At 40.3% G+C, this 26,688-nt stretch overlaps 1 protein-coding gene across 2 annotated transcripts in view; it reads left to right on the top strand.

Annotated features, from left to right (window-relative positions):
• The window catches only part of pcdh11 (protocadherin 11), a 130,982-nt gene that overhangs the window by 29,921 nt on the left and 74,373 nt on the right, over positions 1–26,688 (top strand). The window contains exon 4 of one of the 2 annotated variants that reach the window (XM_039813571.1): positions 23,681–23,740. The exons of the other annotated variant lie outside the window; for it this stretch is intronic. Coding sequence (XP_039669505.1) covers positions 23,681–23,740 — 60 coding nt within the window. The remainder of the gene's footprint in view (positions 1–23,680; positions 23,741–26,688) is intronic. 2 annotated transcript variants of the gene reach the window in all.

Genomic DNA, 26,688 nt, shown 5'->3' with positions numbered 1-26,688 from the left:
TGAATAGCATGTTGCTTTTAATATACAGTAGGTAGTAATGTAGAATAAAGTTATAGTGCCTGGGATCATATTCCACAATAAAGTGGAAAGCTAGAGTGTTAAACATGAAAGCATAACGGAATCAGGGATATGTTAAAGAGTGTTCTTAAATAATGTGTGTGATATTCACTGATGATCATAAAGAATTTATGTGCATGCAGTCTTCAAAAAGAGCAGCAACCCATTCCCAAGATCAGTCAGACAGATTATTACATGTCATTTTGACAGTTTTGTTTTGTTGCAGAGGTCTTTGTTGCTTGACTGGTCCGACAGTCATTATGAAGTAAAATGGCTTCACGTCATGCTGCACCATGAATTTTGAGGGAAGTTGGGGCTTCTCACACACCCCTTGAGACTTTTTTTTAACACCCCTTTGCAGTTATGTCTTGGTTATAACTGTAACTTCTTTTTTTTTAAATAACTTTTACTTTAATAACTAGTTTACAGTTCATCCTATTGCAGGTTCTCTATCTTTTACAAGTGAAACGAATGAAACAAGAATCTGACCTCTTTCACGATCATTTTGGTTTAAGGGCTTCCTCTCCAATAAATTTGTAGCCAATCCAATGTGATTAGAATAGTTAAATAGTTGGATTAGAACACCTCGATCCAATTTGCCTGCAATCACCTTGTTTTCTATTTTAAGAGCCCATGTACACAGACTATACTCTGGAATTTCGACTATGTTCTCTCCAAATCAGATTTTCTCAGCCTGTGTTTTGCTGTGATTGGGGTTACATTCTCTCTTTTCAGCAAAAGAGAGAAACCCAGACATCCAGGAAAATTGCACATGTATTACAGACAAATTTACTACATATATTACCAATGCTCCACACATATAGACAAGCGCTGCTTGTGACGGAGCACACGTGTTCAAGCCCAGAGGTAATGGACAACACTTCAGTGAATTGTGCCGACCTTATTGTATTGTGTGGATGATTGTGTTATGCTCCCTCAGATAATGACTGTGCCCTACTTTGACTTTGAGGCAGTGACCTGAAATAAGGCACACAAGTGAAATCCGAGCCTGGATGAACCTGGAAATGATTAAGGTCACCCAGGCACACCACATTGGTTTGACCCCCCCGGTGACTCACAGCGACCTACGTCTGCAAATCCTTTGGTAGTCTTTTGTGGGATTCCTCCTCCATGCAAACATTAGCCATTGATAACTTGTTTGGGAGGAGTGTCAGGATGATTAAATACACATACAAGAACAAACCCTGATTTTTTAGTACCCTATTGTCCTGGGAGGTGTAAGAAAATATGTGGTTCCCTCCTTACATGACATAAGGTCTTTAGATTTCTGGTAACAAACCAAAGTTGAACTCCACAAGTAACCAACTGTATTTCATCCTACACATCATTTTCTGGATGCAACCAGCTTGCAGATATGAGCCACAAGACATACATGTTTACGCTTCAGTGGGCCTCATTTGTTTTCAACTGGACAACGATATGATATACAGTGTAATCGATGAATGCTGCACAGCACGCTGCTACTGATGTGTCCAATATTGCTATGTACTCACAATGGATGCTGACTGCACAGAGGAAGAGTCACTGAGATCACAAATAGTTCAATGGCAACTAGCAATGGAAGTGCCCAGTAATGCAGAGCAATGTGAGTCAATGTAATAAGATGAATGAAGAATTATTCATAGTTTCTTAGGGAATATGCAAATACATCTAAGTACTTAAGTATGCATCACATACAGGCAAAATGGACAAATAAAACATCAAGTGAATGAAGCTGAGTGCATTAGAAAAGATGATGCAACACTGAATCCTGGATTTGCCTCAAATTAAACTCCATTCTGCTACTTGATGCATTATTTAACATGGTGACTGAAAAGGCTGAGTTTCCTAGTCCAGGTCTCATTGACATGATGCATATGTGCCTTAATGCTTCGGGGGAAACATGGATAACATGAGATCATGTCTGCCTCTTGAGGGTGGGATGCACTGAGTGGATCTCTGGCTTGTTTTTGTGTCTTGCTATTCTGCTGGGGATCAGTACACAGCTACTCACCACAGCCATGACGCTCAGATAAAAATTACTCTTCCTCTGCTGTGAATGTAAATCAGAATAGTGGGGATATAATGAAATAATGAAGCGTGCCTCCTTTTTCCAAGAGAGACCGTTGGGACCCACTATTTTTAGACACAACAAAGAGATTGCCGGGGGTGTCCAGTCTCTCTGGTTAAGTTATGGAGTTTTATCCTCTTCTCAATGTTCAACCGCTTGTCTCAGGGCTTAGACACATGCTGGGAAGAAATGGAGGCCAGCGTCTTCTCCCCAGACAATGTCAATTAAGCCTCTGTGGGATTCACTGGATGGGTGTGTCCATGGATTCTTTCCATCCTAAGACATGACAGACATTGTCAATGAGATCAAGAGAGTTGATTTTGAGCTGTGTACAGAACGTAACCATTGGCCACAAGCATGGTAACCCTGTAGATTGACCCTCCCTGCCAGCAGGAAATGCTTTGTCACTCACAAATGTGGCAGATGAATACTCAGCATAATCCTGGGGTATTTGTCATCTGGTGTTCTCTTTCTAATGGGTTTACTGCTGATGATCCAGGTCGGGAAAGGACAAAGTGCTCCACACCAGAAGTTAAGAACAGATTCTTAAGAGGGATCACAAGACCGACCCTAACCTCTCAACCTTCTAGATTTCATAATCTAAACGTTAATCTTATTCTCACTCTACCTTTAGCCTTAACTCCCACCAAATCTTATCCCTTTTTTTCGTGATGCTCTTTCTAAGTCTCACCAAGGTTGCTGCTGTCTGTATCACAGGACATGCTAGGTTGTCCCTCCTTTTAACACTGAGGACTGTTCAACCATCGATTTATTCGTCCAGAACTGTGTAAGAGATGCATTCTCATAATTTATTGTAACACCATTATCTCCCATATTCTCGATACAACATTTGACCTTGGAAATGTGAATTTGCAGATGCAGCGAGACTGGATCTTTGCAAAGTCAGATATTTTCTGCCATCCTTGGCAAGGAGGAGGGGGCAGTAATGCTGCCATGTTTGCCTTTTGGAGATAACACCTCAGAGGTCATTTGAATGACTCGGATGTAATGTGGGTCATGTGGGCGTATAGCCTCAAACGCACTGAGCAACCAACTTCTTGGCATGTGAGATATTTCCTCTCTAGCAGTTTTTATATTATATGACTGTGGCTGGTTGCTTATGTATGTATGATCACTCCAGACTATTTCCGTGTGTAGTGCAGAGCCACACATATGGGGCTGGGTGATAACACAATGGCCAACCTGTATGCATCAGCTTGGCTTAGTTTGAAAGTTATAGCAATGGCTGTTCACCTTCTATAAGATGTCTCATAAAAAAGACTTTATGTCAGAAATGGAAACGCATAAATATATTCCTAACATTCAGGATTAGACTGCCTCCCAAACTAACTGTCCTTGACTACTTTAAAAAGGAAAACATAAAAGGCAGTGCATGTCAAGACACACATTCCCCAGCAAAGTAAAAATTCCTGCCTCGTATCTGTTTGATTTTGCACTTAGGGATTTTTTTCTTCATCTTTTCTCTTCAAACATCAAGTACCAAAGTCATTTACATGTGCTAGGGGCAACTAGAGTTAAAACACGGAGATACAACTTGCTGCTGTCTAGAGGCAGTCTAGGAGGGAAATAAGGAAGTTATAAGGGATGGGTAAAATAAGGAAACATAGGAAGGGTAAAATGAAAGGGAGGGTGGCGGAGGAGGAGAATGATGAGGGGAAATGAGGACGGTAGGGGGTGAGACCAGTGAAACACAGAGGGTAATTCAATTTGACTAAAACTCTCTGTCGCTTCATACAACTGGGGGATTGGCCTGACCACCGAAATGAATTAAAATTCATGAACTATTGAAGAGTGAGCTGCCAGTTGAAAGTGGATAGCATGATACAGTTTTAAAGCAGGATATTCTAATTACAAATAAATGAAGCTATTAGTTTACCTTAAATTAAAAGCAGGAAGGTTCCCACAGAGATATCTGATCCCATGTGTAACTCATTTAAGACTGATTTGGGCCCCTATTGAGCTGCCAGGCGAACTAAAATTAGTGAAGCATTGCATTTCAACTGCATAGTATTGTCTAAATCCTGCTGGCTGAGTGCCCTTTCTTTAGCTTGGAAACACAACTGACAGTTATGTACTTGAAAACCATATCTGCAAGGTACAAACTTGTGGCATGCTAAAGTTTCCTGACTCCAATTTGTAATCTTATACAGATTCTTGAATGTCTACTCAGTGAAATCTGTCACGGGAAGAACACACACAGCTCATTGTTCATAATGCTTCCCAAACCAGCTGAATCAAAAGAAAATCCAGTGTTTGACTTTCATCCATCCACAATATAAATAACTAATTTATCAATTGTGCTTAAAGAGGCATACAATGGGCAGAACAGAGAACATTGTGTAGCTGGGATAATCCCTTAGAAGATTTATCCTGACGTTGCCTTGAGGGGAATAGTGGGAGCAAGCAGCAGATCCCATTCCTTCCCTGTCTGTCTCTCTATCTCTCTTTCTCTGGATACATAGTCACTATCATATTCCAGTTAATCCGTCAAGTTAAGAGATTTAGCCCAAGACTACAGTGATTCAATGAACTTTTGATGATGCACTACTGATGTCTGTAGCCCTAAGGCATTTTCCTGATGCACATTATGTGAACTTGTATATATGTGTGTGTTTGTGTGTGTTAAGTAAGGTGGCTGTCTTCATCTTGTGTGTGGGCAACTTTGACTGTTACAAGATAGGGAGAGCATTGCCATCAATGGTCTGACAGCCCCACAGCTTCCCTTAAGCTACTTGGGAGCTACTGTAGGTGGTTTGCATTCTAGACCTGAATGACAAAGCATAGACATGATCTGGGAGAGCTAGAGTTTTCTTAATGTTGTTAAAAGTAAAAAAAAAATATATATATACTGTATATATATAATGTGTATGTATGAGCTAGCAGTGGAAGAAATGGTTTCTAAGACACCTGATCCCCTGTTTTATTGGAATGGAGCACTAATTGCAGGCCTGAGCCAAATAGCGTCCACCAAGTGGATTTGTTTTTCTGTGGTCTGGGCAGTGAACCTGGTGACTTGATCTATAGGCAGAACTCCAACTAACAGACCACAGAAGTGCAATTGCACCTTAGGACTGGCCCAAGCCCATCTTACAAATTTACTATGCGTGTTTTAACCCAAGGTGAGTTGCGTTACTTGGCAACAAAGCAAACAAGCTAGCATAGTCTTGGATAACATCTGTTTTCAGTTCATGAGTTATATCAGTGGGAGCATTCTGTATGTGCAATTACTTGAACCAATCACATGCAAAAGCTTTTTCAATCTGGCTCCTTGAGTGCTGTCACTAGTTATTACAGTGCGTGCTATTTAGCAAAAGTGCATTTGCAGTTTGAAGAGCATCCCAAGATATTAGTGGCATCTAATTGCATTACCTGGAGAAGACTGATGGCGCCAGTTAAAACGGCTGGCCCCAGCTCAGCCTGTGTTGAAGGCAAGTGCTTCTTTACAGGTTATACGTCATGTTTCTGACTGGAATCTTTTGTCGACTAAGTGATTTTCTGACAGCTTTAAGCCTCCACTCGCCTCACCAAATACCCCTATTCCCTCAGCAATCGTACATCTTACCATTAATCCACTTTCATCCATGTGAAACTAAAACAATGACAGAATGATAATGGCAGCTAATGCGGCCAAATTCTGATTGCACGAGTCAAGATTTGTTCTCATTAACTTGTTTTGAATTGATTCATATATTCATGCCTGTTTACCTAGCAATAGTGTAAAGTGTCCCAGCAGTGCAATCCATATTCAAGCAGACCAGCTGTGAGACTCACTGCAGCACTTGTCCATTTAAGCCCTGAAAAAGCCAAATTTAATTTTTTCATCTTTCATCATTCGATTGCTTCTAAATTACCACTGATCACATCTTTACTGATTCATTACACTGCTAATATTTTCTGCATAATAGTCGGAAATCTTCATATTGCTTCGCTTTGCCAAGGTGACAAAAATGTACAGTTTCCATAGGAATAGAAAAAGTCATCTCATGGGCAGCTCAACATCATTTTCCAAAAGCCACAGGCAAATCTTGATGACTGAGAATACAATAAGGTGAAAACTGCCAAGTGACCCTCACAGGATATGTCTCTAGCACCTTCTGTCTTCCACTTCTAGATTTAGTAGGGACTGGAGGGTTTTTTTACCCCACAGTCCTCACATAGTCCAGTGGGACTGTCATCGTGGGAATAGCATGCCAGTTTTATTGAGCAGGTAGTGGCAGTGGAGAGAGACAAGGACCCTCAGAGACGCCTGGATGTGTTCCATATTAAACTGCAGAGAGAGAGGCTTTAGATCTCACTGGTGAAATTACTTTCATTTTCAATATCAAAATGCGAGTTAAAGTAGCATAATTATGGAGACTGTGACATTTCTATCTATGTTGTCGGTGTGTGATTTTATCCCACTTTTGTTATCCCACCCTCTTCTCATTTCACTTCTACCCCACCTACACATTCCTCTTTCACCCTCCTTCTTTCCCCCGCTCCCTCCCTTACGCCAGTTCCCTTCTTCCTAATTCCCCAACCTCTAACTCCTCCTTTTTCTGCCTCACTTCCTACAGAGAGTAAAATGTCTATGGGCATTTATAGTCACATTAATATGAGCAAAGGATGTGGGGTAATAAATCACATTCTTTCTCCCAATGAGCCATAAGAAGTGGTGATAAAAACAACTTTTCTGTTGTTGTGCGCTTTTGCCTCGTGGAGTGAAAGAAAAAGCTGTGTTTGAAGTTCAGATTAGTCTTCAGGGAGTCCCACCTATTGGGACTGTTAACCTTTAGCCATTCAGCTATAAAGCAAGTGAGTTCCATTAATATACATAATGCATGAAGTGCCGAGATTGCATGCCATTGATCAGCACTTGAATAAATTGAGTTGAAATCCTATTAACATAACCAGTTACACATAAAGTGAGATGAATAAAGTGCAGTATAACACCTGCAGAATTAGCCATCATCAGCCACTGTTATGTGATGGTTAAAGTGGTCAGGCTAACTGAAGGCAATTTAGACATAAACAGTAATGAACTATAATTCTAGCTATTTGTGCAGTGAGTTGCTCCCTGCTTAGCCTTTTGTTGTCTTTCCACTGGCGTTTTAGTAGCAACTCTTTTTTACCACAACACATATTTATGTGGTTTTGAAATGTTTTCATATACAGTACATTTGTATATCAAACACCCTCAAGCCCTTTGTAATCCTTAGCCTCAGAGAGATCCTGTTCTTCGATTTAATGTAGGACATAAGGTTAAAAAAAAATTCCGATATCAGTTAAACTGTGTCACAACAGCAAAAGTTAATTTCTACCAGTTGTAGGTTTCACCTTTTACCTCTGTCTCAGAATTCTCAACGTGTTATTGTTGTTTATGGGGGTATTGTTCGTCCTTTTGGCTGAGTATAAAAAATTGAGGAACATAAGAGCTGTTCAGTGTGTTCAATGTGGCAATCAAGGCAGCATCTTGACCCGTGGCGCCTGTCTGCTTCAGTGTGTGCGTGTAGTGGTAAGAAAGATGACCCCCCTCCCCCAACAACCACACTCCACTCTTTATCATGAAGCATGTGCTTCCTCCTTTTAAAGCAATTAAGGGCTAACCGGTCATCTTGACAGGTATAGCCTCCATCTCCCTAAATACATGCATGCCACTGCAATGAGCTTTTGTAGGACAAACATGCTATACCATTTTACACAACTTCTTTCTGTATTTAACTCCCCCTCCTTCTTGTATCAGGAATAATTAGGTCAATTAATTCAGGTGGATGCCCAGTACAACATATGTGTTTTTAGATTAGGTGAAATGGAGGCTCTGTCACCCGACCCTGTGCAGACTGGGAGATGACCCAAATTAAAGCATGTTTCCTCCCCACCCACCGCTCCCCCTTCCGCCGCAGATCCCTCCTGACACCGCCCCCAAACCCTCATCCCCCACCCCCCTTCCGGTGCCGTGCCAGCCTCTCCACAACAATGCCAGAGAATGGCTGCCAATGGTAGCAGCTCCTTAATGAAATAGTAATTGTGACTGTGACTTGCATGCATCAGTTGCTTTCCTGTCCTGTTCTGTTTCATTGCACAATACACAGAGAAGTCTACTGAGTTCCAGTTCTGTAATTTCATTAATGCTCAGTGTCGTACCTCTGCGTATAGTTTGTTTTCATTACAGCTTTACATTAGCTGTGATCGCTCTACCAAGTCTGTTGCATTATCGTTCAAGGTCTTAATATCTTAAGAAATGTTGCATACAGTATACTGCATGTACCTAGTGTTACACCCAATGAGTGAGATGCATGAAGTACAATGAATATTCCCTAAAGATTTTTGTGTGCTGGCAGTAACAGCTGTTCAGAGAGACACGAGATTGTGAAATATTTAAGATCAATATATCATTTATTTCACTGTGAGTCTATAATGGGCCCGCAATTGTGCGCTCCATTACTGGACACAAGGGCCTAGACTGCTGACCAATCCCATCTAATGAAAACAAATGTACTGGCAGACAAAGAAAAGAAATACACTCCACCACAGTTCACGTTCCAGTGTAATTTGGTATGAGGACCGTAGCCCTAGTCTATGCAGAATGTCAGGCTTAACAACTCATGTGTGTTATTATGTGTGGGCAGGGAGAGGGAAAGCCAAAATGTGTCCTAATAGCAGACCTCTGTTGAAACTGAAAACCAGATTGCATTTATTCCATAGACATTTTACTGCAGTACAGAACAAATGTATTACAATTAACAACATTATCTATCTATCTATCTATTTATCTATCTGAATTGCAAAATTCTCATTTTGTTTCAGCAGTAACAAATCTGGATATCATGTTGAGATGTTTCAATGATGACGTCTTTTATAGCTCTTTCATCAAAAGCACAAATGAGATCAGGACTATTATTTCCAAAGTGCCCATGCTGCTCTAACATCAGTGTAAGCTTTAGATCATGCCGAAAATGGAAGAAAACAAGGACATATTTAGTGATCCCAGATCAGCACACCTCCTCTGAGAGGAGTTTGATGAGCGCAGCTCCCGATTAGATTAGAGGCCTAACACTGATGAATATAATCCATCATCTTGTAAGTAACGGAAATTTATGACAATTTAGTTTCAGTAACTCTGTCATAAGCCCTTAGCTTTTAGTTTTCAGAGTTGCATAACTACAAACAGAATAAAGGAGTACGAGTGAAGGCTTGTGGGGCGGCAGGTTTCATAAAACTTGGGGGATTTTGATATGTGACCATGACAGAGATTGAAAATACATCTTTCTTCGTTGAAAGAGTCTCTTTTCTATTTCTTGCGTTTTGTTTCTTCGTTTCACCTCTTGCCTTTCCACTGCAGGCAAAAGAAAATGTGTGGCGGTTCCATTTCATCAACTAAACTCGGAGATAAAACACGTATTACAGTAAACTGGATGTTTTGTGAATGTTTCACCACTTTATTCCAGTTTGTGAGACGACAACTTCTTTGAACTTGATTTTTCCCCCCATGGTGCAGCTACTGTGTAGCCCATGAAGCACATGTTCTGACTGGGCACCGAGGGAATGAGCTGATCAGCCTCTCAACACAAGTCTTTTGTTTTTTGTTATTCATGTCATATTTCTGTCAGGTGTCGCAGCTCATCAAGCTGATATAATGAGGCCATGTTCCATGACAAAAGTCTTTTGATATTTATTTGATTATGAACTTTTCTTCTTTTGTCAAATAGTTGTTTATTGTGATTATTTAACCAAAGATCATATTACCATTTCTTTGCATTGTTTACATTTAGAATGCAGGGTAGGTTAGAGCTTTATCAACCACAATACTGCACCAACAGTGAAACAAAAATGAAAAGCCAAAATGAATCGCTCAAAATTAAAACGTTGAAACCATAAATTCAGCAAACCAGTTCATAAGTGGGCGTGTTAATTTAATTGAGGCAGAATCTGCTGGGTGACATGATAGAGGGATGTGGGTGGGGAGTTTGAGCTGCTAAAGAGTTTAAATGTTTATGCTTTTTTGGTTTTATAATTCTTAATACCCATTAAGTGACATGAAATAATGTAATTTGCCAGAGGAATAACAATTTAAGTATTCCAATACAGAGTCTTACTTTTCCCCTGTAGTGTGATTATGGCGTACTGTAGGCCTAGATGTTTTATAATACACATAATACAACTAATCACACTGAGCCCGTGGTTGATATTATGTTTGTTTAGAATTAGACAACACTGATAAATGTTGGTTAGTGTTGTCTCGAACGTATCATGAATAGTGTGATAAGAAAAGCCAAGCCACACATCCATTCAAGCACTTCAAAAAAAAATTAAGTGCAGGTTTTGGATGAACTCTTTGTATGCTGCCTGCACAGACAACAGCTTGACAGTTGGTTTCAAAGAACGTTTCAGTACCTGAAGGGAGGTGTGCAAGGAAGGAGAGAATAACAAAAGTGGTTCAGTCATGCACATCACATCGTTCTTGTTTTTATTAATCCCTACTGTACATCTTCTCAGCACTTAAAACAGACTTTAGCTACCACCCTCTAACTCACATCAAAGTCACCACTTGTTTGTTGTGTCATCCTCAGAAATAGACATTTGCCCAAACAACTGACAGTAACAGTTCTTATTATGCAAATATGCAGGTAGGAGTTTGCGTTATTCTCAGCGTATGGCAGAACCGGTTTCACATCAGGTTACAGGTAGTGGAAAAGTGATGTACTGGGTGAATTAAATGATGACTTCCAAAATTTGATTTCCATAGTTCCTGCTGACCTAAAACCTGAAATGATGTAATTTGAAGTAGTTGGCCTTCTGTCAGTTTAAACTGCTGAAATCGGACTACCTCGGCTCCAATACAACTCATTTAAAGCAGCTAAACTGTGATTGCATCTGAAAGATATTGAACCAGGCGTTTCTAATCCATTCACACACACTTCATGTATTGTTTTGGGCACTGTCTGAACCATTTACCTTTTCATTTTACTAGATAGTGCAGATGTTTATGTAATCCAAGTATGTGTCGCCTCCAATTTCAATAATAGCCGATTTGAATCATAGCCCTTCAGTTTGGTGCACATGTTGCATTAAAACTGAATTAACTCTCCATCCACCACATAAAGGTGGATGGAGAATGATGTGAGTCGAATGCAGATAGCGCACAGTAGGGAGAGCTTTTGCAGAGCATGGCGTGCTAAAATCAGACTCATTTAAATAATTGACATTATACATGCTGTGTTAAATAAATAATTAAATAAATAAATAACACCTCTGGATCATAGCTTGGGTTTCTCATTAGAAGGCAAGCTGTGCAACTTCGTGCTCAGAAATGACAGTCAAGTGGAGCAATTGCAATAATTACAGCAGCAAGGAAGAGTGTGCGTGCACATTGGGAGGGGTTGGGGCTTAACGGAAGGCACTGAGGAGGGAGGCACTCGCTGTCTACAGGTGCCTCTGATTAAGGGTAATCTGGGCAGCCCTCCCCTTTCTTATCTCTGCAATGAGCCCTGCTGCCTCTGGGTGCCTCGAGCTCTGTGGCTGCCTGCCGTAATGAGCTCCACAGCCACACAGTGGATGCCCCGCAGGACAGTCCCTACAGAGCCATAATGAGCACTCCAGTGTACCAATTCGTGCTCCCCACCAAGGGGCCTCCCAGGCCTGCCTCCCCTCAGACATGGGTGGGCACTGCTTGTTCACCAATCCTTCAATCGACACCGTCCACTTCAACTCCCTTTCTGAGCATACCCTCCGGGTTCAGTGTGATGTCCCTGCGTGTGTGGTAGGAGGGATGGCCCGGAGCCCAGGCTTGGCATCAATCACTTTACATCGAGAGTGAGGCGAAAGGCAGAGCAGAGGTGGCGATAGGGATTGAGTTGCAGCAAAGATAGAGGGGAGGCACGGGATACTGGGATGGAGTGCCAGGTGAAGAGCGAGGACAGCTGAAGTAGCCGGGGATGAAAAAAGGTAAATGATGGTAGAGGAATGGAGAGGGTGAGGTAACTGACAGATGGAGTGAGTGCGAGAGAGGCAACGGAAGATAAATTGTATGAGAGAGAGGGATGGAGAGAGAGAGAGAGAGAGAGAGGAGTATGTGGGTATAATGAGGTCTATGGAGGAGGGTGGGTAATGAGAGGAGGGAGAGTGTCAGAGTACAAGGTGAGGAGAGATAGTCGGAGAGAGAGCGAGAGAGCAAGAGAGCGAGAGAGAGAGAGCGAATGAGCGAGAGAGAGAGAGAGAGAGAGATACAGAGAGAGGCTCTTTTGCCAAACAGCGGTCCCTCTGTTGGTGCTGGGTTGAATCTGTGTGTTTAAGAAACTGCACTGCTGTGCTTTTGCTCTCTTAAACAACCAGGAGGTGGGTGAGAGGATCGACGGGCCTGAACACAGAGCAGGGCTTTGAAGCTGCCTCATGCTGAGAGAAACTGTATTGGATTTTGAGAGACTGCCTTTCAAAAAGAAAGAAAGAGGAGAATGAAAGACAAAAAAAGAAATAGAAAACAGAAATAAAGGCAGAAAATGAAAGAGAAAGACATTAAATAATTTAAATAGATAAATGAAATATAGACTTGTAATAAAAAAGGAATATTGACATGCCTCATACATGTGCTTTTGCTCATCTATATGTATTTCTGTTTAAAAGATTATCACAACAATTAACATTTTCCACCAGCCTGTATGCAGATAGCAAGATGGCAATCATGAACATGGTGTAGCATTCATTAGGATTATTCACCATCATTAATTGTGGCCATGAACGATTTTCATGGTTAGAAATGATTCCATCTGTTCCTCGCATTGGTTGTCTTTTGCATAAGAAAGGAAAAACATTAAGCAGCATGTCTTCAGTCGTATGTTTGCCTGCATTTTGCATTTGTTGATGCGTTTCTCTGTATCAACGCCTGCGCATGTGTGTGTTCTTAGACTCTTGTGAAGTCCAGGAGTTAAAAGGCACTCATCATCTTTCATCTGTGCTGCATTTATTCTACAGTAGCACTGCAGCAGCTGTTGCAGCCATATTTTTTTCCCATTTTCCCTAACATGTTGTAAACTTGCTTTTTTTAAACTAAAAGCTTGTGCTTCTTCAATGGCAAGCAGTCAGATCACTAGTTGCACCTACTGGCAGCTGAAAAGAATAAATTGTTCTGAAGAAATACACTTGGGGATGGAGTAAGAGTGCAATTGTATAACCTGATACACAATAGATTCAGTAAAATGAGAAAGTTTTTTCACTGCAATAGCTACATCTGTATCAGAGAGGATTAGCATGGTGAGTAGGATTGGGAAGTGTGTCTTTTTTAAATTGCTGTGTATTTTAAATAACATCCCACTGCTCTTCTTCTTGAATAGAACCTCTGCAGGGCCAAAAACTGTCCTTTTAGAAAATGGTTCCATCTGGGAATAAGGATTACATTATTATTAGTATTATTACTATCTTGAGAGGGATTATGGATTTGTCTCAACCAGTGAGTGTTGCCCTGCAAAATAAATAAATCACAACAGTGCCAGAGTCTTTTGTTCAGATCCTGAAAATATAAAAAATGAGAGGTTTTATATGCTCTGAATAAGAGCAATGTGTTGTTTTAATGACAGCATGTCATAGAATTGAGGTTTGAAAAAGAATGATGTGTGGCAGCAGAGTTCAGCTACAGTTTCAGTAACAGTTTTTTAAAGAAGATATTGAAATTACAAAACTGTGTTTGGGCTCAGTTTTTATATTTTTGTGTCACATATGAGTTCACAGATGGCAGATGAATGAAATCAGGAAGTTGCAAGCTGGTTACCAAAAAGTTTTCTAACATTTTGTTTCCACTATCACCTTTTTTTATTTTACAGTATACATCAGCACCTTTTATCCTATTGTTATGATAAGGGACAGCAAATACAGAGCAATATCCCTGTATCTCAGAAAAGAGGAATATGTATAAATGTTAACACACTGTATATTAAATAGAAAGAACAATATTCAGTTTTTGTGTTTTATAACGAGAAGTTTAAACTTCAAAAGTGTACACAAAATTGGTATCATTACTTACATATTTCACATGTCACTTGGCTTCAGTGCAAACAGAGAGGACACCATAACAAAGCACTGCACAGAGCCACAATTGACCTTTGGGGTTCTGATCCCTTAATGTGTTTCTCTGTGTTGGTGCTGATAAAGCCTTCCTTCGCCTCTGTCCAAATCTATAAAAGCTTTTTCCAAAGATGCTGGTAATGCGGAGTGAGAGACACAAATATCCGCCCCATTCCATGGTCATAACCTCTGCCTCTGCCATCGATAGCTCTAATAGGTATTTAGAAGGCCTTGCAAGTGCCTTCGTTTGATAGCTGACTGATGGTTCGGCATGTCATTCAGAGGAAGTGGTTTGTGTTGAGGATGCGGGGTGGAAGCCAGTCCACAATTTTTGGAGGTCCGCTGAGGTCTTGACTGCAGAACGAGAACATCTATTCAAAACCAATTTCTATTAGATTTGTAACACTGTAGATTTGCATAATTCATGTACAGTATGTCCACCTGAAACAGAAAGAAAAAACAGATTTGCAACTCCATTCATGATAATAACACTCCAGTTGTAATGGTTGAAACATGTAGGGATTGACAGGGCAGCCTGAAGGGCTACTGGTTACTGATTGACCCCCTTGCAACAGTAGTTATTGACCACGTCTTTAAGACAGTATTTCGTTCTAAATGACTGCAGTTTGAGTTTACTTCTCTTACAAGATTTCCATAGCCCAGTTGTGTTATACTAAGACATATTGTACTGTAGTTTGACCGTGCTGATGGTTAAAAACACCCAATTTTAATCCAAAAACTTTTGCTATATTGAATCTAAAGCTGCTTTCACACCACTGTATGGGAACCGCCCTGACAACCACACACCTGCAAGAGAGTTCCCCAATAAATCAAAGCGTTTTTAGACGCGTCTCCTGCCAAAGCCAGGCGGTTACCGCCAGACGTTCAGCACATGAACTACGAGCGTCAGAGCAAAATCTGTGTTTGTTTACCTTGGCGGTAGTCTTGCATTGCCAAATCTATCTCCACAGCACTGTGTCAACGATGGAGTATGGTCTGGCTACACTACCTATCTATTCTGGGATAAGGGAAAAAATATTCTGGCTTGTTTGTATTTCTTTAAACCAATCACAAGGGCTGGATGTAAGGCTTTATCCCACCAATGTACATCTGCTGGGCCAGACTACATTGGTGCTAACCGCTTCATACACCTACCGCTTCCCCTTTGCCACCTTCCCACCATGAAATGACTGGAGATGTTTTCGTGTGGCGGTGTCCAAAAAGTAAAAAAAAAAAAGTGTTTAAAACCACTGTCTATAGAATTAAACAATTTCTGACATTGGCACCCCTGGGTGGATGTTTTAAAAACACCACTTTAACAGACAGCTACAGCAATTTTTGTTTATAAAAATCTAAAAGTGTGCTACTGTAGCCTATGTGGTGGCATGTTTGGTTATAGGTTTAGTATTTTGTTTATCATGGTTGAGCTGCAGAACAATATTCTATTTGTTGGTTTATTGTCGTAAATTATAAACACATTTGTTGTATGTGTTTGTGTATGTGTGTGTACTGTTTAATTGTATGGTGATTTCTTTAAAAAGAAAGAAGGAAGCTAGTGATATACTATGTGTGAGGTAGCTAAATGTTTATCACCACTGACAAAATGGGAAGTCGGTCCTGGGAATGTGAGGTTCAGTCTTGGTTGGGCTTGTAGAAAATATAATACCTAAGAGACTGGTATGAACTACAGTATATTCTTTGTTAGATGTCAATGTTTAGCTATGCAGTGAATAGAATGTTATATTTCTTTGAAAATTACATTTCAAAAAGTGAGGGTCATATAAAAATAGTGTAATCACAAAAGCAGACATTCTCTGTCTTCATTCATCGGCGCAAGTACCCATCACCACAAAGATGGATCCAGTGCTAATGCTTATTAAATACGAGATGGTAAAATGGATTTTTTTCTTTGCTATTGGTTAATTTGATTTGTGTTTAAATGTGCTGTTTATTAAGGTTTATATAATCATATTATTTTTCAGAGCAAAGGCTAGCTAACTGGAATGATCAGAAATGGAACAGAAATTATCACTTTTAGAAATGGTATCAATCTAACCCGGATTAATTGTATGAGTTTTGGTAAAATGCATTATTTTACTCAGGAATCCATAATATTAGTTATCCACTGTCTTACTCCCTGCTTTTTGCACTGGGCTTCATCAGCCTACTGCTGCTTGGCCATAAAACTCTCCACTGAGGTTTAACGCAACCAATGAGATTATTTCTGTTTGCATACCAGCTCTGTCTCTGAAAAATGTTTGTATAGTTTAAACCCCAATCTGCCTACATGTCCTGTTCATGTGTGGCCTAACTCCCCAGACTGGGGGTTTGGTCGAGGCATCTCTGCCTGCTAGTAGTGTGGAACACATGCCTGGCACAACCAGTGCCATGGAGGGAATGGCACACAGCTGGTTTGATTGGGGCTCTGGCCTTAATCGCCCATGTCTCTGCCATCAGTGCTCAAGGAGCAGTCACACACATTTTAACTGTGCTCATACAAGGAAACACTGATCCTGACACATTCATATCAAATAAATCTGACACAGATAACAGCTGGTGTTGCTTTGTGAGAGAGGGGTAAATTTTTTTAAAGGCCCACCCAAAAAACCTTAAGGTTCAATTCTCATGCAGACGAAGGAACGGGTCTGTTTTCAGAGAATGTTTGTTGAGTGCTGAATAGTGGGTGACAGTCTATGCGCTAAAGATAAATATGTCTACTTGTGTGAAAATGCATTAGACATACATAGTTTAATCCTAAACACAGTTGTAAATGGCTCTAACAGAAGAAAAAAAACATATTGGTCTGAAAGGTCAATTTTGAGCACTTGAGCAGAGTAGACTGCTCATCACAACACAGTGGCTTCTCTGTAATTTCACAAACAGACGATGATTAGCATACGTTTGCCAAATTTGCTTGCAACTAGTGTTGCATCCTTTTGTTCCTCAAATATTTTGTATCACCTAAATCAAAAGCTACTAAGATATTTTTCATTCCTGATCGCTTTTCTCAAAAGGCAGTAGAATGGATTTGCTAATGCATAGCACATGCACTGGGTAATTTAACTTGATAAGATGCTATTTATTTTCATTTATGAAAATAAAGTTTTGCCTGACCGTGAGAAGCAGTCAATAACAATGCTCAGCTAATGTAATTTTGAATACACTTAATGCTCTGCTCACCCGACTAGAGAAAGAACTGCAGCAGTAAATTGGTTGACTGCTGCTGATAAGCTTAACAGCAAAGCGGCATCCAAGCATTTGAATGGAGCATTAATGGTTGTTTAAAACAGGAGTAATGAAGTGATGACAAGTGTTGTGCTGCCTTTTGCTCTGGTCAGGAAAATAGTGACTAGACTGACTTTTAAAAGACATCAGCAGAGAAGTAGTAGGTCATCAGAACTTAGTGAATACTATAATTGCGAACCAAAAAAGAAAAAAAAGCTCAGCCTCATTTCAGGATAATTGTGTCTTTATATAAAAAAGAAGCTTCACACACTCTCATGCATGCACACAGATATATTCAGTCATGCACAAATGCGTACACACACGTAGACCTCTCTTAATCTTTCTGACGCACACACACATGTATGTTCATGCACACTTGCGCACAAAATACACAAACAAGCACAACATGCAGTGCACTAAACACAAAGCAAATGTCCTCACAAAGTAGATGAGCTTCACTCTGTGTCGAATTGAAAGCATCTGCAAAGCCAGTTCCTCTCGGCCGTGGAGGAGTGCATCAGCCGGCAGAAGCGCCTGCTTGGTGTCCCAGTGTGGCTCGCGTAACACTTGGCCTGCTCCCTAGCCGCTGCCTGGATCAGAGAGGCCCACTGCTATCATCTAGGCGCTGGCAGCAGAGAGGCTCGGCTTAGAATGACAAATTGGTTAGAGGGAGTGAGTGACGAGAGCAGGCCAAGAAATATACTTTGAAGAGAGAAATGCATTTTGGGTTGTGACAAGCATGCCACATTATATGGTCAAGTGTACAAGTCTGACTCCCGCCATGTGGATTGATCCGGATCCCAAAGACACTTAAATACGGCGAAGCTCTCTCATCAAGACAATGCCAAAGTATTTATCTTAGAAAGTCACCCAAAATATTACTGGATTAGAGAGATTTTCAACACACTCTCTAGTCTTGTGGCCTTAATTTGTATCAAACTGCTCCTCCTCTCCAAACTATACTGAGGAACGATGAGTTTGTAGTGTTTGCCTATTAGCTCATGTTTAAGACACCGACAGTGTTGAAATATTTACAAATTTCTAAACACATGTAATTATATACAACATAATCCAAGGAGCCCTCTCACCTTATTCACCAGGACATTTACATAACTCACGCAGGACAATTACAGAAATAATTAGCAAAAATTCACATTGCTTGTATGGTATAATACCATGCTAATACAATACTCACTGATGAAGTATTTATTCAGAATGTATTACTTAATTCACTATTTCAACAAGGAAAGAAATGCTATGTTAAATGTTTTTTGTTTGTTTAGTATTGAGGTAGAGCTTTGACTTCAGAAAGAGTAGTTTCCATGGTTGTGGCACAGAATCGATACACCAGATATGCCCTGCATGCATTGTGGTACACAGAAGCTCTATTGCTCTCAATTTAAATAATATCAGCTCTGTGCCTTTTCTGTAGGTATCAGGGTTCTGAACACTCACTGTCCTAATGCAAAGTCGTAGCAGTTGTTAAAGGCAGTAAAAACAATATTAAGCTTCCTTGACATATTTTAGATTATCATAAACCCACATGGAATAAAATCCCCTTCTAGTTAATCCACAGCAATATTGCACTTGTCAAAACAATCCATGGTACCAGAGACTGTTCAAAATCACAGGGACGGAGGAAAAAAATCCAATGAATGAGGACTGGTGATGGAGTGGATTGTGACCGATTGATTAATGTTGGAGTTGCACTAGATTCCAGTCTGAGGAGAATAAAACATACTGGACATTTTGCATAAAATATATGCATACATGAAATCACAAATCCAAAATTGCCTCTATAGTTTACATACGATTTAAGTGTATCACAATGAATGACTTCCAACCATTATACAAACTATTTTAGCACATTTTTCAGTCATGCCCATTTGGATAACTGGAGTTCCTGGAGTGATTTACTAGTATTTGGTCCTGCTGTATTTAGAGTAAGTTTGTTCTCAACAAAGCAGCTTTGCAGGTTGTAATTACAGTGTTTTTCTGCAGGCTTCTTGGGACCTTGGTCAAAGGCAAGCTCCTGTGTGCCTGTAAAACTCCCACCCATGTAAATTAGCCCTCTTCCCTTGCCAAAGCAATCATGACATTGCACTGGTGCAATGCTAGGTGCAAATAAGCCATGTCAAAAGCATACACACACACAAGACACCATATGTAACCCTCTCTGAGTAAACTGCAGAGCAAACTGCAGAGCTGTACCAGTTGGCATCTCTAGAATTTGGTTTGAAGTTGTGAGTATTTTACTTTTGTTGTCAAATTGCTTTGCAAATGAGGCCCACCCTGGCACAATTTCAAAGAGTTTGTGCTATATGTGCAGCTTCCTTCAGGCACTAGTTTCTGAACCTTCATCATTCTGTATGCATATGCACAGAACTGCACTAAGCTCACATGGAAGACTAGATAAACATGCCAAGCTGAAGATGGAAGGCAGTGTACTTGTGTCTTGTCAGCCTGTCTGTATGTTGTTTCTGTGTTGCTTAGCTTGACTGACATTGTCTATCCAATAACATGGCAGGTAGACGTATGAAAGCCTTGTAGGGTTTTTACCCATTAAAATGATATTCAATCATTTTTTGATGGGCTTTTTTTGCCTGAAACCACGCCTCATAATGACTCAAGGTTCAAGTGCCGTTCACATTGAAACGTTGTGTTGCTTGAAGGCACATCAAAATAATCGTTTTGATATGTCCATTTTTTGAGGTATGTTGACTAAATTCGAGCCACCGAATCCCTGGCTCACAATTACAGGGTTTTAGTTTGGGCATCATGGTAAAGGCATTGCTTTGCAATACAAGTGTTGCACATATTGCGTGTCCCTTTGATTGCATGTCCAAGTCAGCCACTAAATAATAATAATAATGCAGGGATTGAAACAGTGCAAAATAGCCCAAGGCTCAGAAATTGCTAATGAACAGCAGCGGGGTGCAGTTGGGGGTGCAGTGGGGGGGTTGAAACCTTACTTCTGGTTTCAAAGGCACATACACCTAATCTATTGCTTTATTCTCGAAACACATGTCATTGCCTTAAAAAGAGGGGGGGGGACCACTCATAACTGTATGATGACATTGTTATGCTCAAATAAATATGCATCTTATTCTTCTTACATGTTATAAACGTGATAATCAAACTTCAACACAATGCAGCTATATGTTGTATAGCACTTGTCTTTTACGCTTGTTACACCCTCTTCTTTCACTGCCTGTCAAGAGGTCTTCTCACACTGCAGAGAACCATCAAGCAAAGGGAAATCCATGGAGAGGGACTGAGACTGAAGGCAAGAAAAAGAGAATATATTTGGCGCTGTGTGCTGCAGATCAAAAACATGGCAGTCACATGATCAAAGGCATTTGATAATCCTTGAACTACATTGCTCCTTTAATCCTAGTGAAATAACTATGTTTTATTGGGGAGAGGGGGGAAACAATGTTCGGGTGGCAGACAGAGCTAGAAACGCAATAACTAGCCACTGGAAATGCAGTTTACTAAATGTAGCATGGCACCTTTGAGGGACCCGGGGAAGACAACAGTATAAAGCCTGCTTGTGTGTGTGGAGAATGGAGGCTGAGCTGATGGGGCTAGAAACACAAATGTGCCACAAGTCCCTGTCCACTCAGCACTGAATAGTGTTCTTGTTTTTTTCATGGGGCTTGTAAGGGAAGTTGGCTTGTTGAATGTGACCAGACTACTACTACATCTGGCAAATAGAAACAGAGAGGAAGTTATGCAAGGTTTGACTAATATTCATTTTAAGCAAGCTTGAGTTGCTTCTTGGTTATTTTGCATTGCACTGAAGGTTCACCTAAATATGTATTATGCAGTACATAGTTAAGACATGGGCAATTTGTAGGTTATAATGGTTTTCGAGTGAGGGTAGGAATTATGCTGAAGGAAAACAAACCTCAGAAAAGATCCTTGCTAAATTAGCATGTCTCCAAGAAATCAGACAAAGAAACATCATGTTTCAGTTATCTTTCCGTTTCCTCAGAAAATAAATGTTGTTGTATATCATAGCAGTGTGCTCTCTGGGCCTCATCAAATTACAATAACCACCCCAAGCGCTCTGAAAAGACAAGAACATCAATATATGGTGTAATCCAAGGCCCTCTGTTGCAAGGCTTGTCAATACTGTTTCCCTATCAGATGCAAAATGTTCCAGAGCAAAGGTGAGTTGAAAAATTACAGTAGTTTTTTTTTCCCCCTTCCATTCCTTTTGCATTCATGAATTATCTCCTGATATATCTCCTGATCATCATCACATTTGTGTTTCCTGTAAAACAATACAAAGAATATGAGTTATTGCTCACATAGCTGCATGCTTTCCGCACAGATAAAAAATTAATGATTAATACTTACCTTTTACATGTGTGCCTTACACTGGAGCCGTGTGACAAAGGAACATGGCATAAATGAAAAGTGTTGTTTTGCTCTGCTCAAAAAATAAAAGGGGATTGTAATGGGGGAAAAAAACAGTGATTATAGCCTGGGGATATCTTGCTTTGTGTTTGTATGTGTGTCCAAGAAAGGGAAAGGGATTTAGATTATCTATGGTTGGTATCAAGCATTAACAGGCTCCTTTATTTTTTATGAAATAAAGCACTGAATCCAAGCAAAGTTTTAAGCACATTATTTTTGTATTTGTAAATGTCGCTTCATCCACATCATTTGTGCTTTCAAATTAAAGTGGTTGATGAAGATGGGATATAAATGCTGTTGTTTGCTTGCAATTTTAAACAGACTTTGAATAAATCTCAAAATGTTCTGCTTAGTTCATTTAGCATATTGCGGTTCTTATTTTGTATAGTGATTACACAGAAGATTTTGACCTTTTACTTTTTTAGTAACACTTCAAACTATTCTAGAGTGACTGGGAGTTGAATTGGAAATGTTTGATGTGAGTTTTATCCAAGCTTTCTAACTTCAGTATTGTTACAGTTGTTTAACCGTCAGTAGTGGTATAGGGCAGAATCATCTGCAAATTGTAAAACCTGTGGTTCATGTCATTATTAATTGGACTGTCCTCAGTTTGTCATCTACAGTATCTAATCAGCAATACAGAATATGTAAATCATTGCCTGGAATCAAGGTCATTCTGTTTCCCTCACTGGAAAAATCATCTACATGCATGCAACACACTCAAAAGCATATTCCATTTATTGCTCTTATCGCCAAAGAAAATAACTCATGTTTATTTGTCACATCAATTAAGATATCATAGTTATATAGACTTCTCAATCTGTAGGGAAAATTGTGTCTACTAATTCGATCATCCCAGCAAGGCCCATTTATTCATTTATATTTCATGATGCAGTGTTTATGCTGCAGTGAAAGCCTGGCTGATTTTTCTCTCTCAGTTGCCTTGGCCAGTTAGGTGTTCTCCTTCTATGTTGCAATGAAATATAGATGTTAAGAGTCTGGAGAGTTGAGTGTCTCATCTGTCCTGGTGATACCATAAGGCAGCCATTAATAGTGTCAGGGAGCATCAGACATACCACAGGCACATAATTGGATATGAGGGCATAACTGAAAGCACCTGCTTGGAAATCAACAGGGCCTTCCCAGGAGGCAGGCCCTTGATAGATCCCCAAAGAAGTTTGCAGAGCTCAACCACTTCCCTGCTGGGTTTGCCTCACCCATTTCTCTTTTTATTTCTCACTGAGGTCAGCCTCAAGATGGCTTCTTGTTTCTTTTTTATGATGGCATTGTGAGTATGCAAATACTTTGGATCTTTGCATAATCACAAGCAGCGGGACCATCTGTTGTTGGCTTGTTGACTTACCTTGTGTCTGCTTTTTAATGGTGTTTTCTTGTATCTGAGTGATGTATTGGTGTATTAACAATGTGATAATCATTTAACCTAAAAAAACGCATTCAGGCGTGTATGCAAAAGTCTGAACATATGTTCAGTGAAATCTTCTGACAAAGAAGGATTTATAATCCTTGTGGAGGGATAGAAGGAAGGGGGAACTGGAAAACAAAACAAAATACATCACTATACTCACTATACCCACTCACACGGCAATAAGACGATATTGTCAAGATAAAGATTTAAAATACGACTGTCAACAAAAGCTGTGGTCATGGATTAGTGGGCGGCAAAGACCTGCATGCTTGTTGATTGAGAGTCGCCAAACCCCTCTAAAATATATTGAAAACATGCTAATGGAAAGGACTAGAAATTAAGCTGCAACTTCTGTCTCTGAAAATTTGCTAGGAGATACCCTCCACTAAAAACATGTCCCTGATAATGTGTTTTTCTTGTAGAACCTGAGCCAGACACCGGAGATCTCATTTAACTCACCGCCCCCCATTTGTCCTCATAAGGTAAGCTCCAGCTTGCTTTCAGGCAGGGGACAAACAACATTATTTGAAATAATTGCAGACATGTTAAGCATTTAATATTCTTATTAGGTTTTGTTTTTGTGCCTATTTACATCTTGTAAATTAGCTTTATATAATGTCAAGACCCTTCTCGTGTTTTCAAATTTGATATTCTATTCACCATAATGTCTCACAATAGTCTGAATAAAAATAATTGCAAATTAATCTGTTTGATCAGTAAAAAGACAATGTTTAAAAAAAAAAAAAAAGCCTCTCTTTTCTGTTTCTGCTACTTCTTTCTCTGCATGATTCAACATTTATTCAACATGGGGTGAGAAGGGCAGATTTATTCAATGCTAATTAGTCCAGTACATGCACAGTCAAAGTCTTCACTTTGCTCTGATGGTCTCAAGTTGTCCCCACACACTGAAGTAACTTTCCCCTTCAGTTCCTGCTCCTGATGCATGCCTCTTGCAAATGTGATAATGTGCTATGTAGTGAAATTCACACAATTTCAGTTCACTTAGCACCGAATGTGCCAAAAATGCCTGTGTCCTTTTCTGGATGAATGGCCGGTATGGAGGAGAGTGGCTTGTTTCAAGAGTGGACCTTGGTAGAAGGAGAGCAATGGAGGGATGCTGTCTGACAGCCTGTCATCAACTATTCAAAGCTTAACAATCTTCTACATCGCTAATGCACAGCTGGCTGTCTAAAAGGACTTTGGTGGCATTGAAAGCTACAGACGGTGGTAGTTCGGTGAATAATAATAAAATATGATACACCTCCCCCCGTGTCTGTCATTGGGAAATCACAGGGAAGGCAATCAACTTTTGTTTGGAAGTCTGTCAATGCAAACCAACACAGCATGTCCTTCACTTAGGACCTGTACTTTTTATATTTACGTTGCTCTCAATGAGAAATTACATAGTTTGGTATAGGATGGTATGTTACAGAAGTTTTAATACGAGTACACCTCTCTTTCTATAGCTCTACACAGTGTCTGTCTATGTCCTGTTATTTCTGTCTGCCACATTTCCATCTCATTCTCCCTTGCTCTCTTTCCATTTTCACACAGCTGATCAGGGCTGATGTAACGGGGGAACACCGTGGGTTTGTGGATCGTGTTATTCACGTTTTAGCTGTTAGCAGCGGAATATAATCTCCCTCTACTCAGCTCACATTAGTCTCCATGATCCGCACCAACCCAATATGTGCAGCGAATGCAATGGGCCAGCTGGGCTAATTTAGTATGTCAGTCAGCTCAGGAGGCTGGTAAAACGAGTAAATGGCTGGATATGATTTATATGAAAAGAATATTCTGATTATAATGGCTCTCAGAATAGAATATCCTCTGTCTTTTTACACTTCTCTTCATCTGCATTGTGTGCATCCCCCAGATAGATACTGAAATGAACAGAGGGCTTTTAAACTGACTGCTCTGTGATTATATTAATACTGTGAGAGCGAGGAAAGACAGGGGAGGGAGGAGATGGGGTGCCCGAGCACTAAGTATATATAATTGCTTCTTGACACATTGGCCAAATTCTGCAGTGCCAGAATCTGAGCGAAGATGATTAACGGCTGTCCGAGTGGGTGGGCACTGCAGGTCGTTCAGGCCCTTTGGTTTCCATAGCGATCCTAGTCTAAAGGCCATATATTGCATACTGAAAATCCCAGAGGTCCACACATTGTTAAACTACAATTATAACTCACATAGAGAGCATTGTCTGTCCACCGCAAACTCTCTTATTCATCCGCCAAGCAGCTTGCTGCTTCTTTTTTTCTCTCTCTCTCCTTTTTTTCCTCCTTGATTTTTCTTAAATGGTCTCCTCTATCTGGTGATAAGATAAAGAGTGAAAATCTTGCATTCTGTGAATAATTGATGAGTGGGCTCACCTCAGAGCATCATTACAGTAGCGCAGTCAGGGTAAGAGGTGAGGGTAAGATCATATTTCTGACACAAGGCTTCAGGCGGCAGAAAATTGTGTCAGTTTTTCATAAGGCTTTCTTCTGAATCTACAGCATGAATAACATTTTCCCATTATGGCACAACAGGATAGGAAGGAATCGTGAAGAGGGATGTGCACATGAATACATGTCCTCGTACATAAACTGTAGAATCACATTTGTAGCACAGATGGTAAACAGAAACTTCTGAAATATCAGTACTAAGCTACTAAGTTTATTTCTGTGTTCGACAAAATGTTCTATAGTACACATGTAGTTATGAGTTATTTGATATTGGAGGGCACTGTACTGGCCGATATTATTGTGTTTGTGTCTGTATGTGTGTAAGAATGTGTGTGTGTGTGTGTGTGTGTGTGTGTGTGTGTGTGTGTGTGTGTGTGTGTGTGTGTGTGTGTGTGCATGCGTGCATAAATAAATGTTGTGTGTCCATGTGAACAGTGCATTCTGGTTAGGTGACAGATGGAGAGGGCGAGGGGTGGGGGTGGGGATCAAGCACCTCTGACAGTATGGGGCCTGCACTGCACCCTGTTCCTGCCAGCTCTAAAATTGCTAAGGTAAACTAAAGCCGTGCAACTCCAGGATGCCATTTCACAGTTTTACTTTCCGCACAAAAGGAGAACCTCTCCTGTGAAATGTCACCTAACAATGTAGAAATTGAGTGATGGACATGCGAGACAGACACACTGCTTCTTGAAGCACACTTTATCCTGTCAGATCCGACTAGGGTGCAAATATTAACAAGCAGATTGCCATGATAACCTAATAGCACATTCCTATACAAACGTACCTTCCTCCAAACATGCCAGCTTAGCCTGCAATCCTAAGGTATCGTCCCGGCTATACTGTCTCAATAAGTGACAAAATAACGTTAACATGTTATTTACAAGTTGTGAGCGAATAAGGCAATAAAACAGTAGTCGTACACACACAGTTCGGCCCGTATATAAACTGGGAAGGTATATCAAGCAGTGCTACTTCTGCTA

Source organism: Perca fluviatilis, chromosome 10, assembly GCF_010015445.1.
Source record: "Perca fluviatilis chromosome 10, GENO_Pfluv_1.0, whole genome shotgun sequence".
Taxonomy (NCBI): Eukaryota; Metazoa; Chordata; class Actinopteri; order Perciformes; family Percidae; genus Perca; species Perca fluviatilis.
Note: the sequence above shows the minus strand (reverse complement) of the source record. Positions and strands in the feature narration are given on the sequence as shown.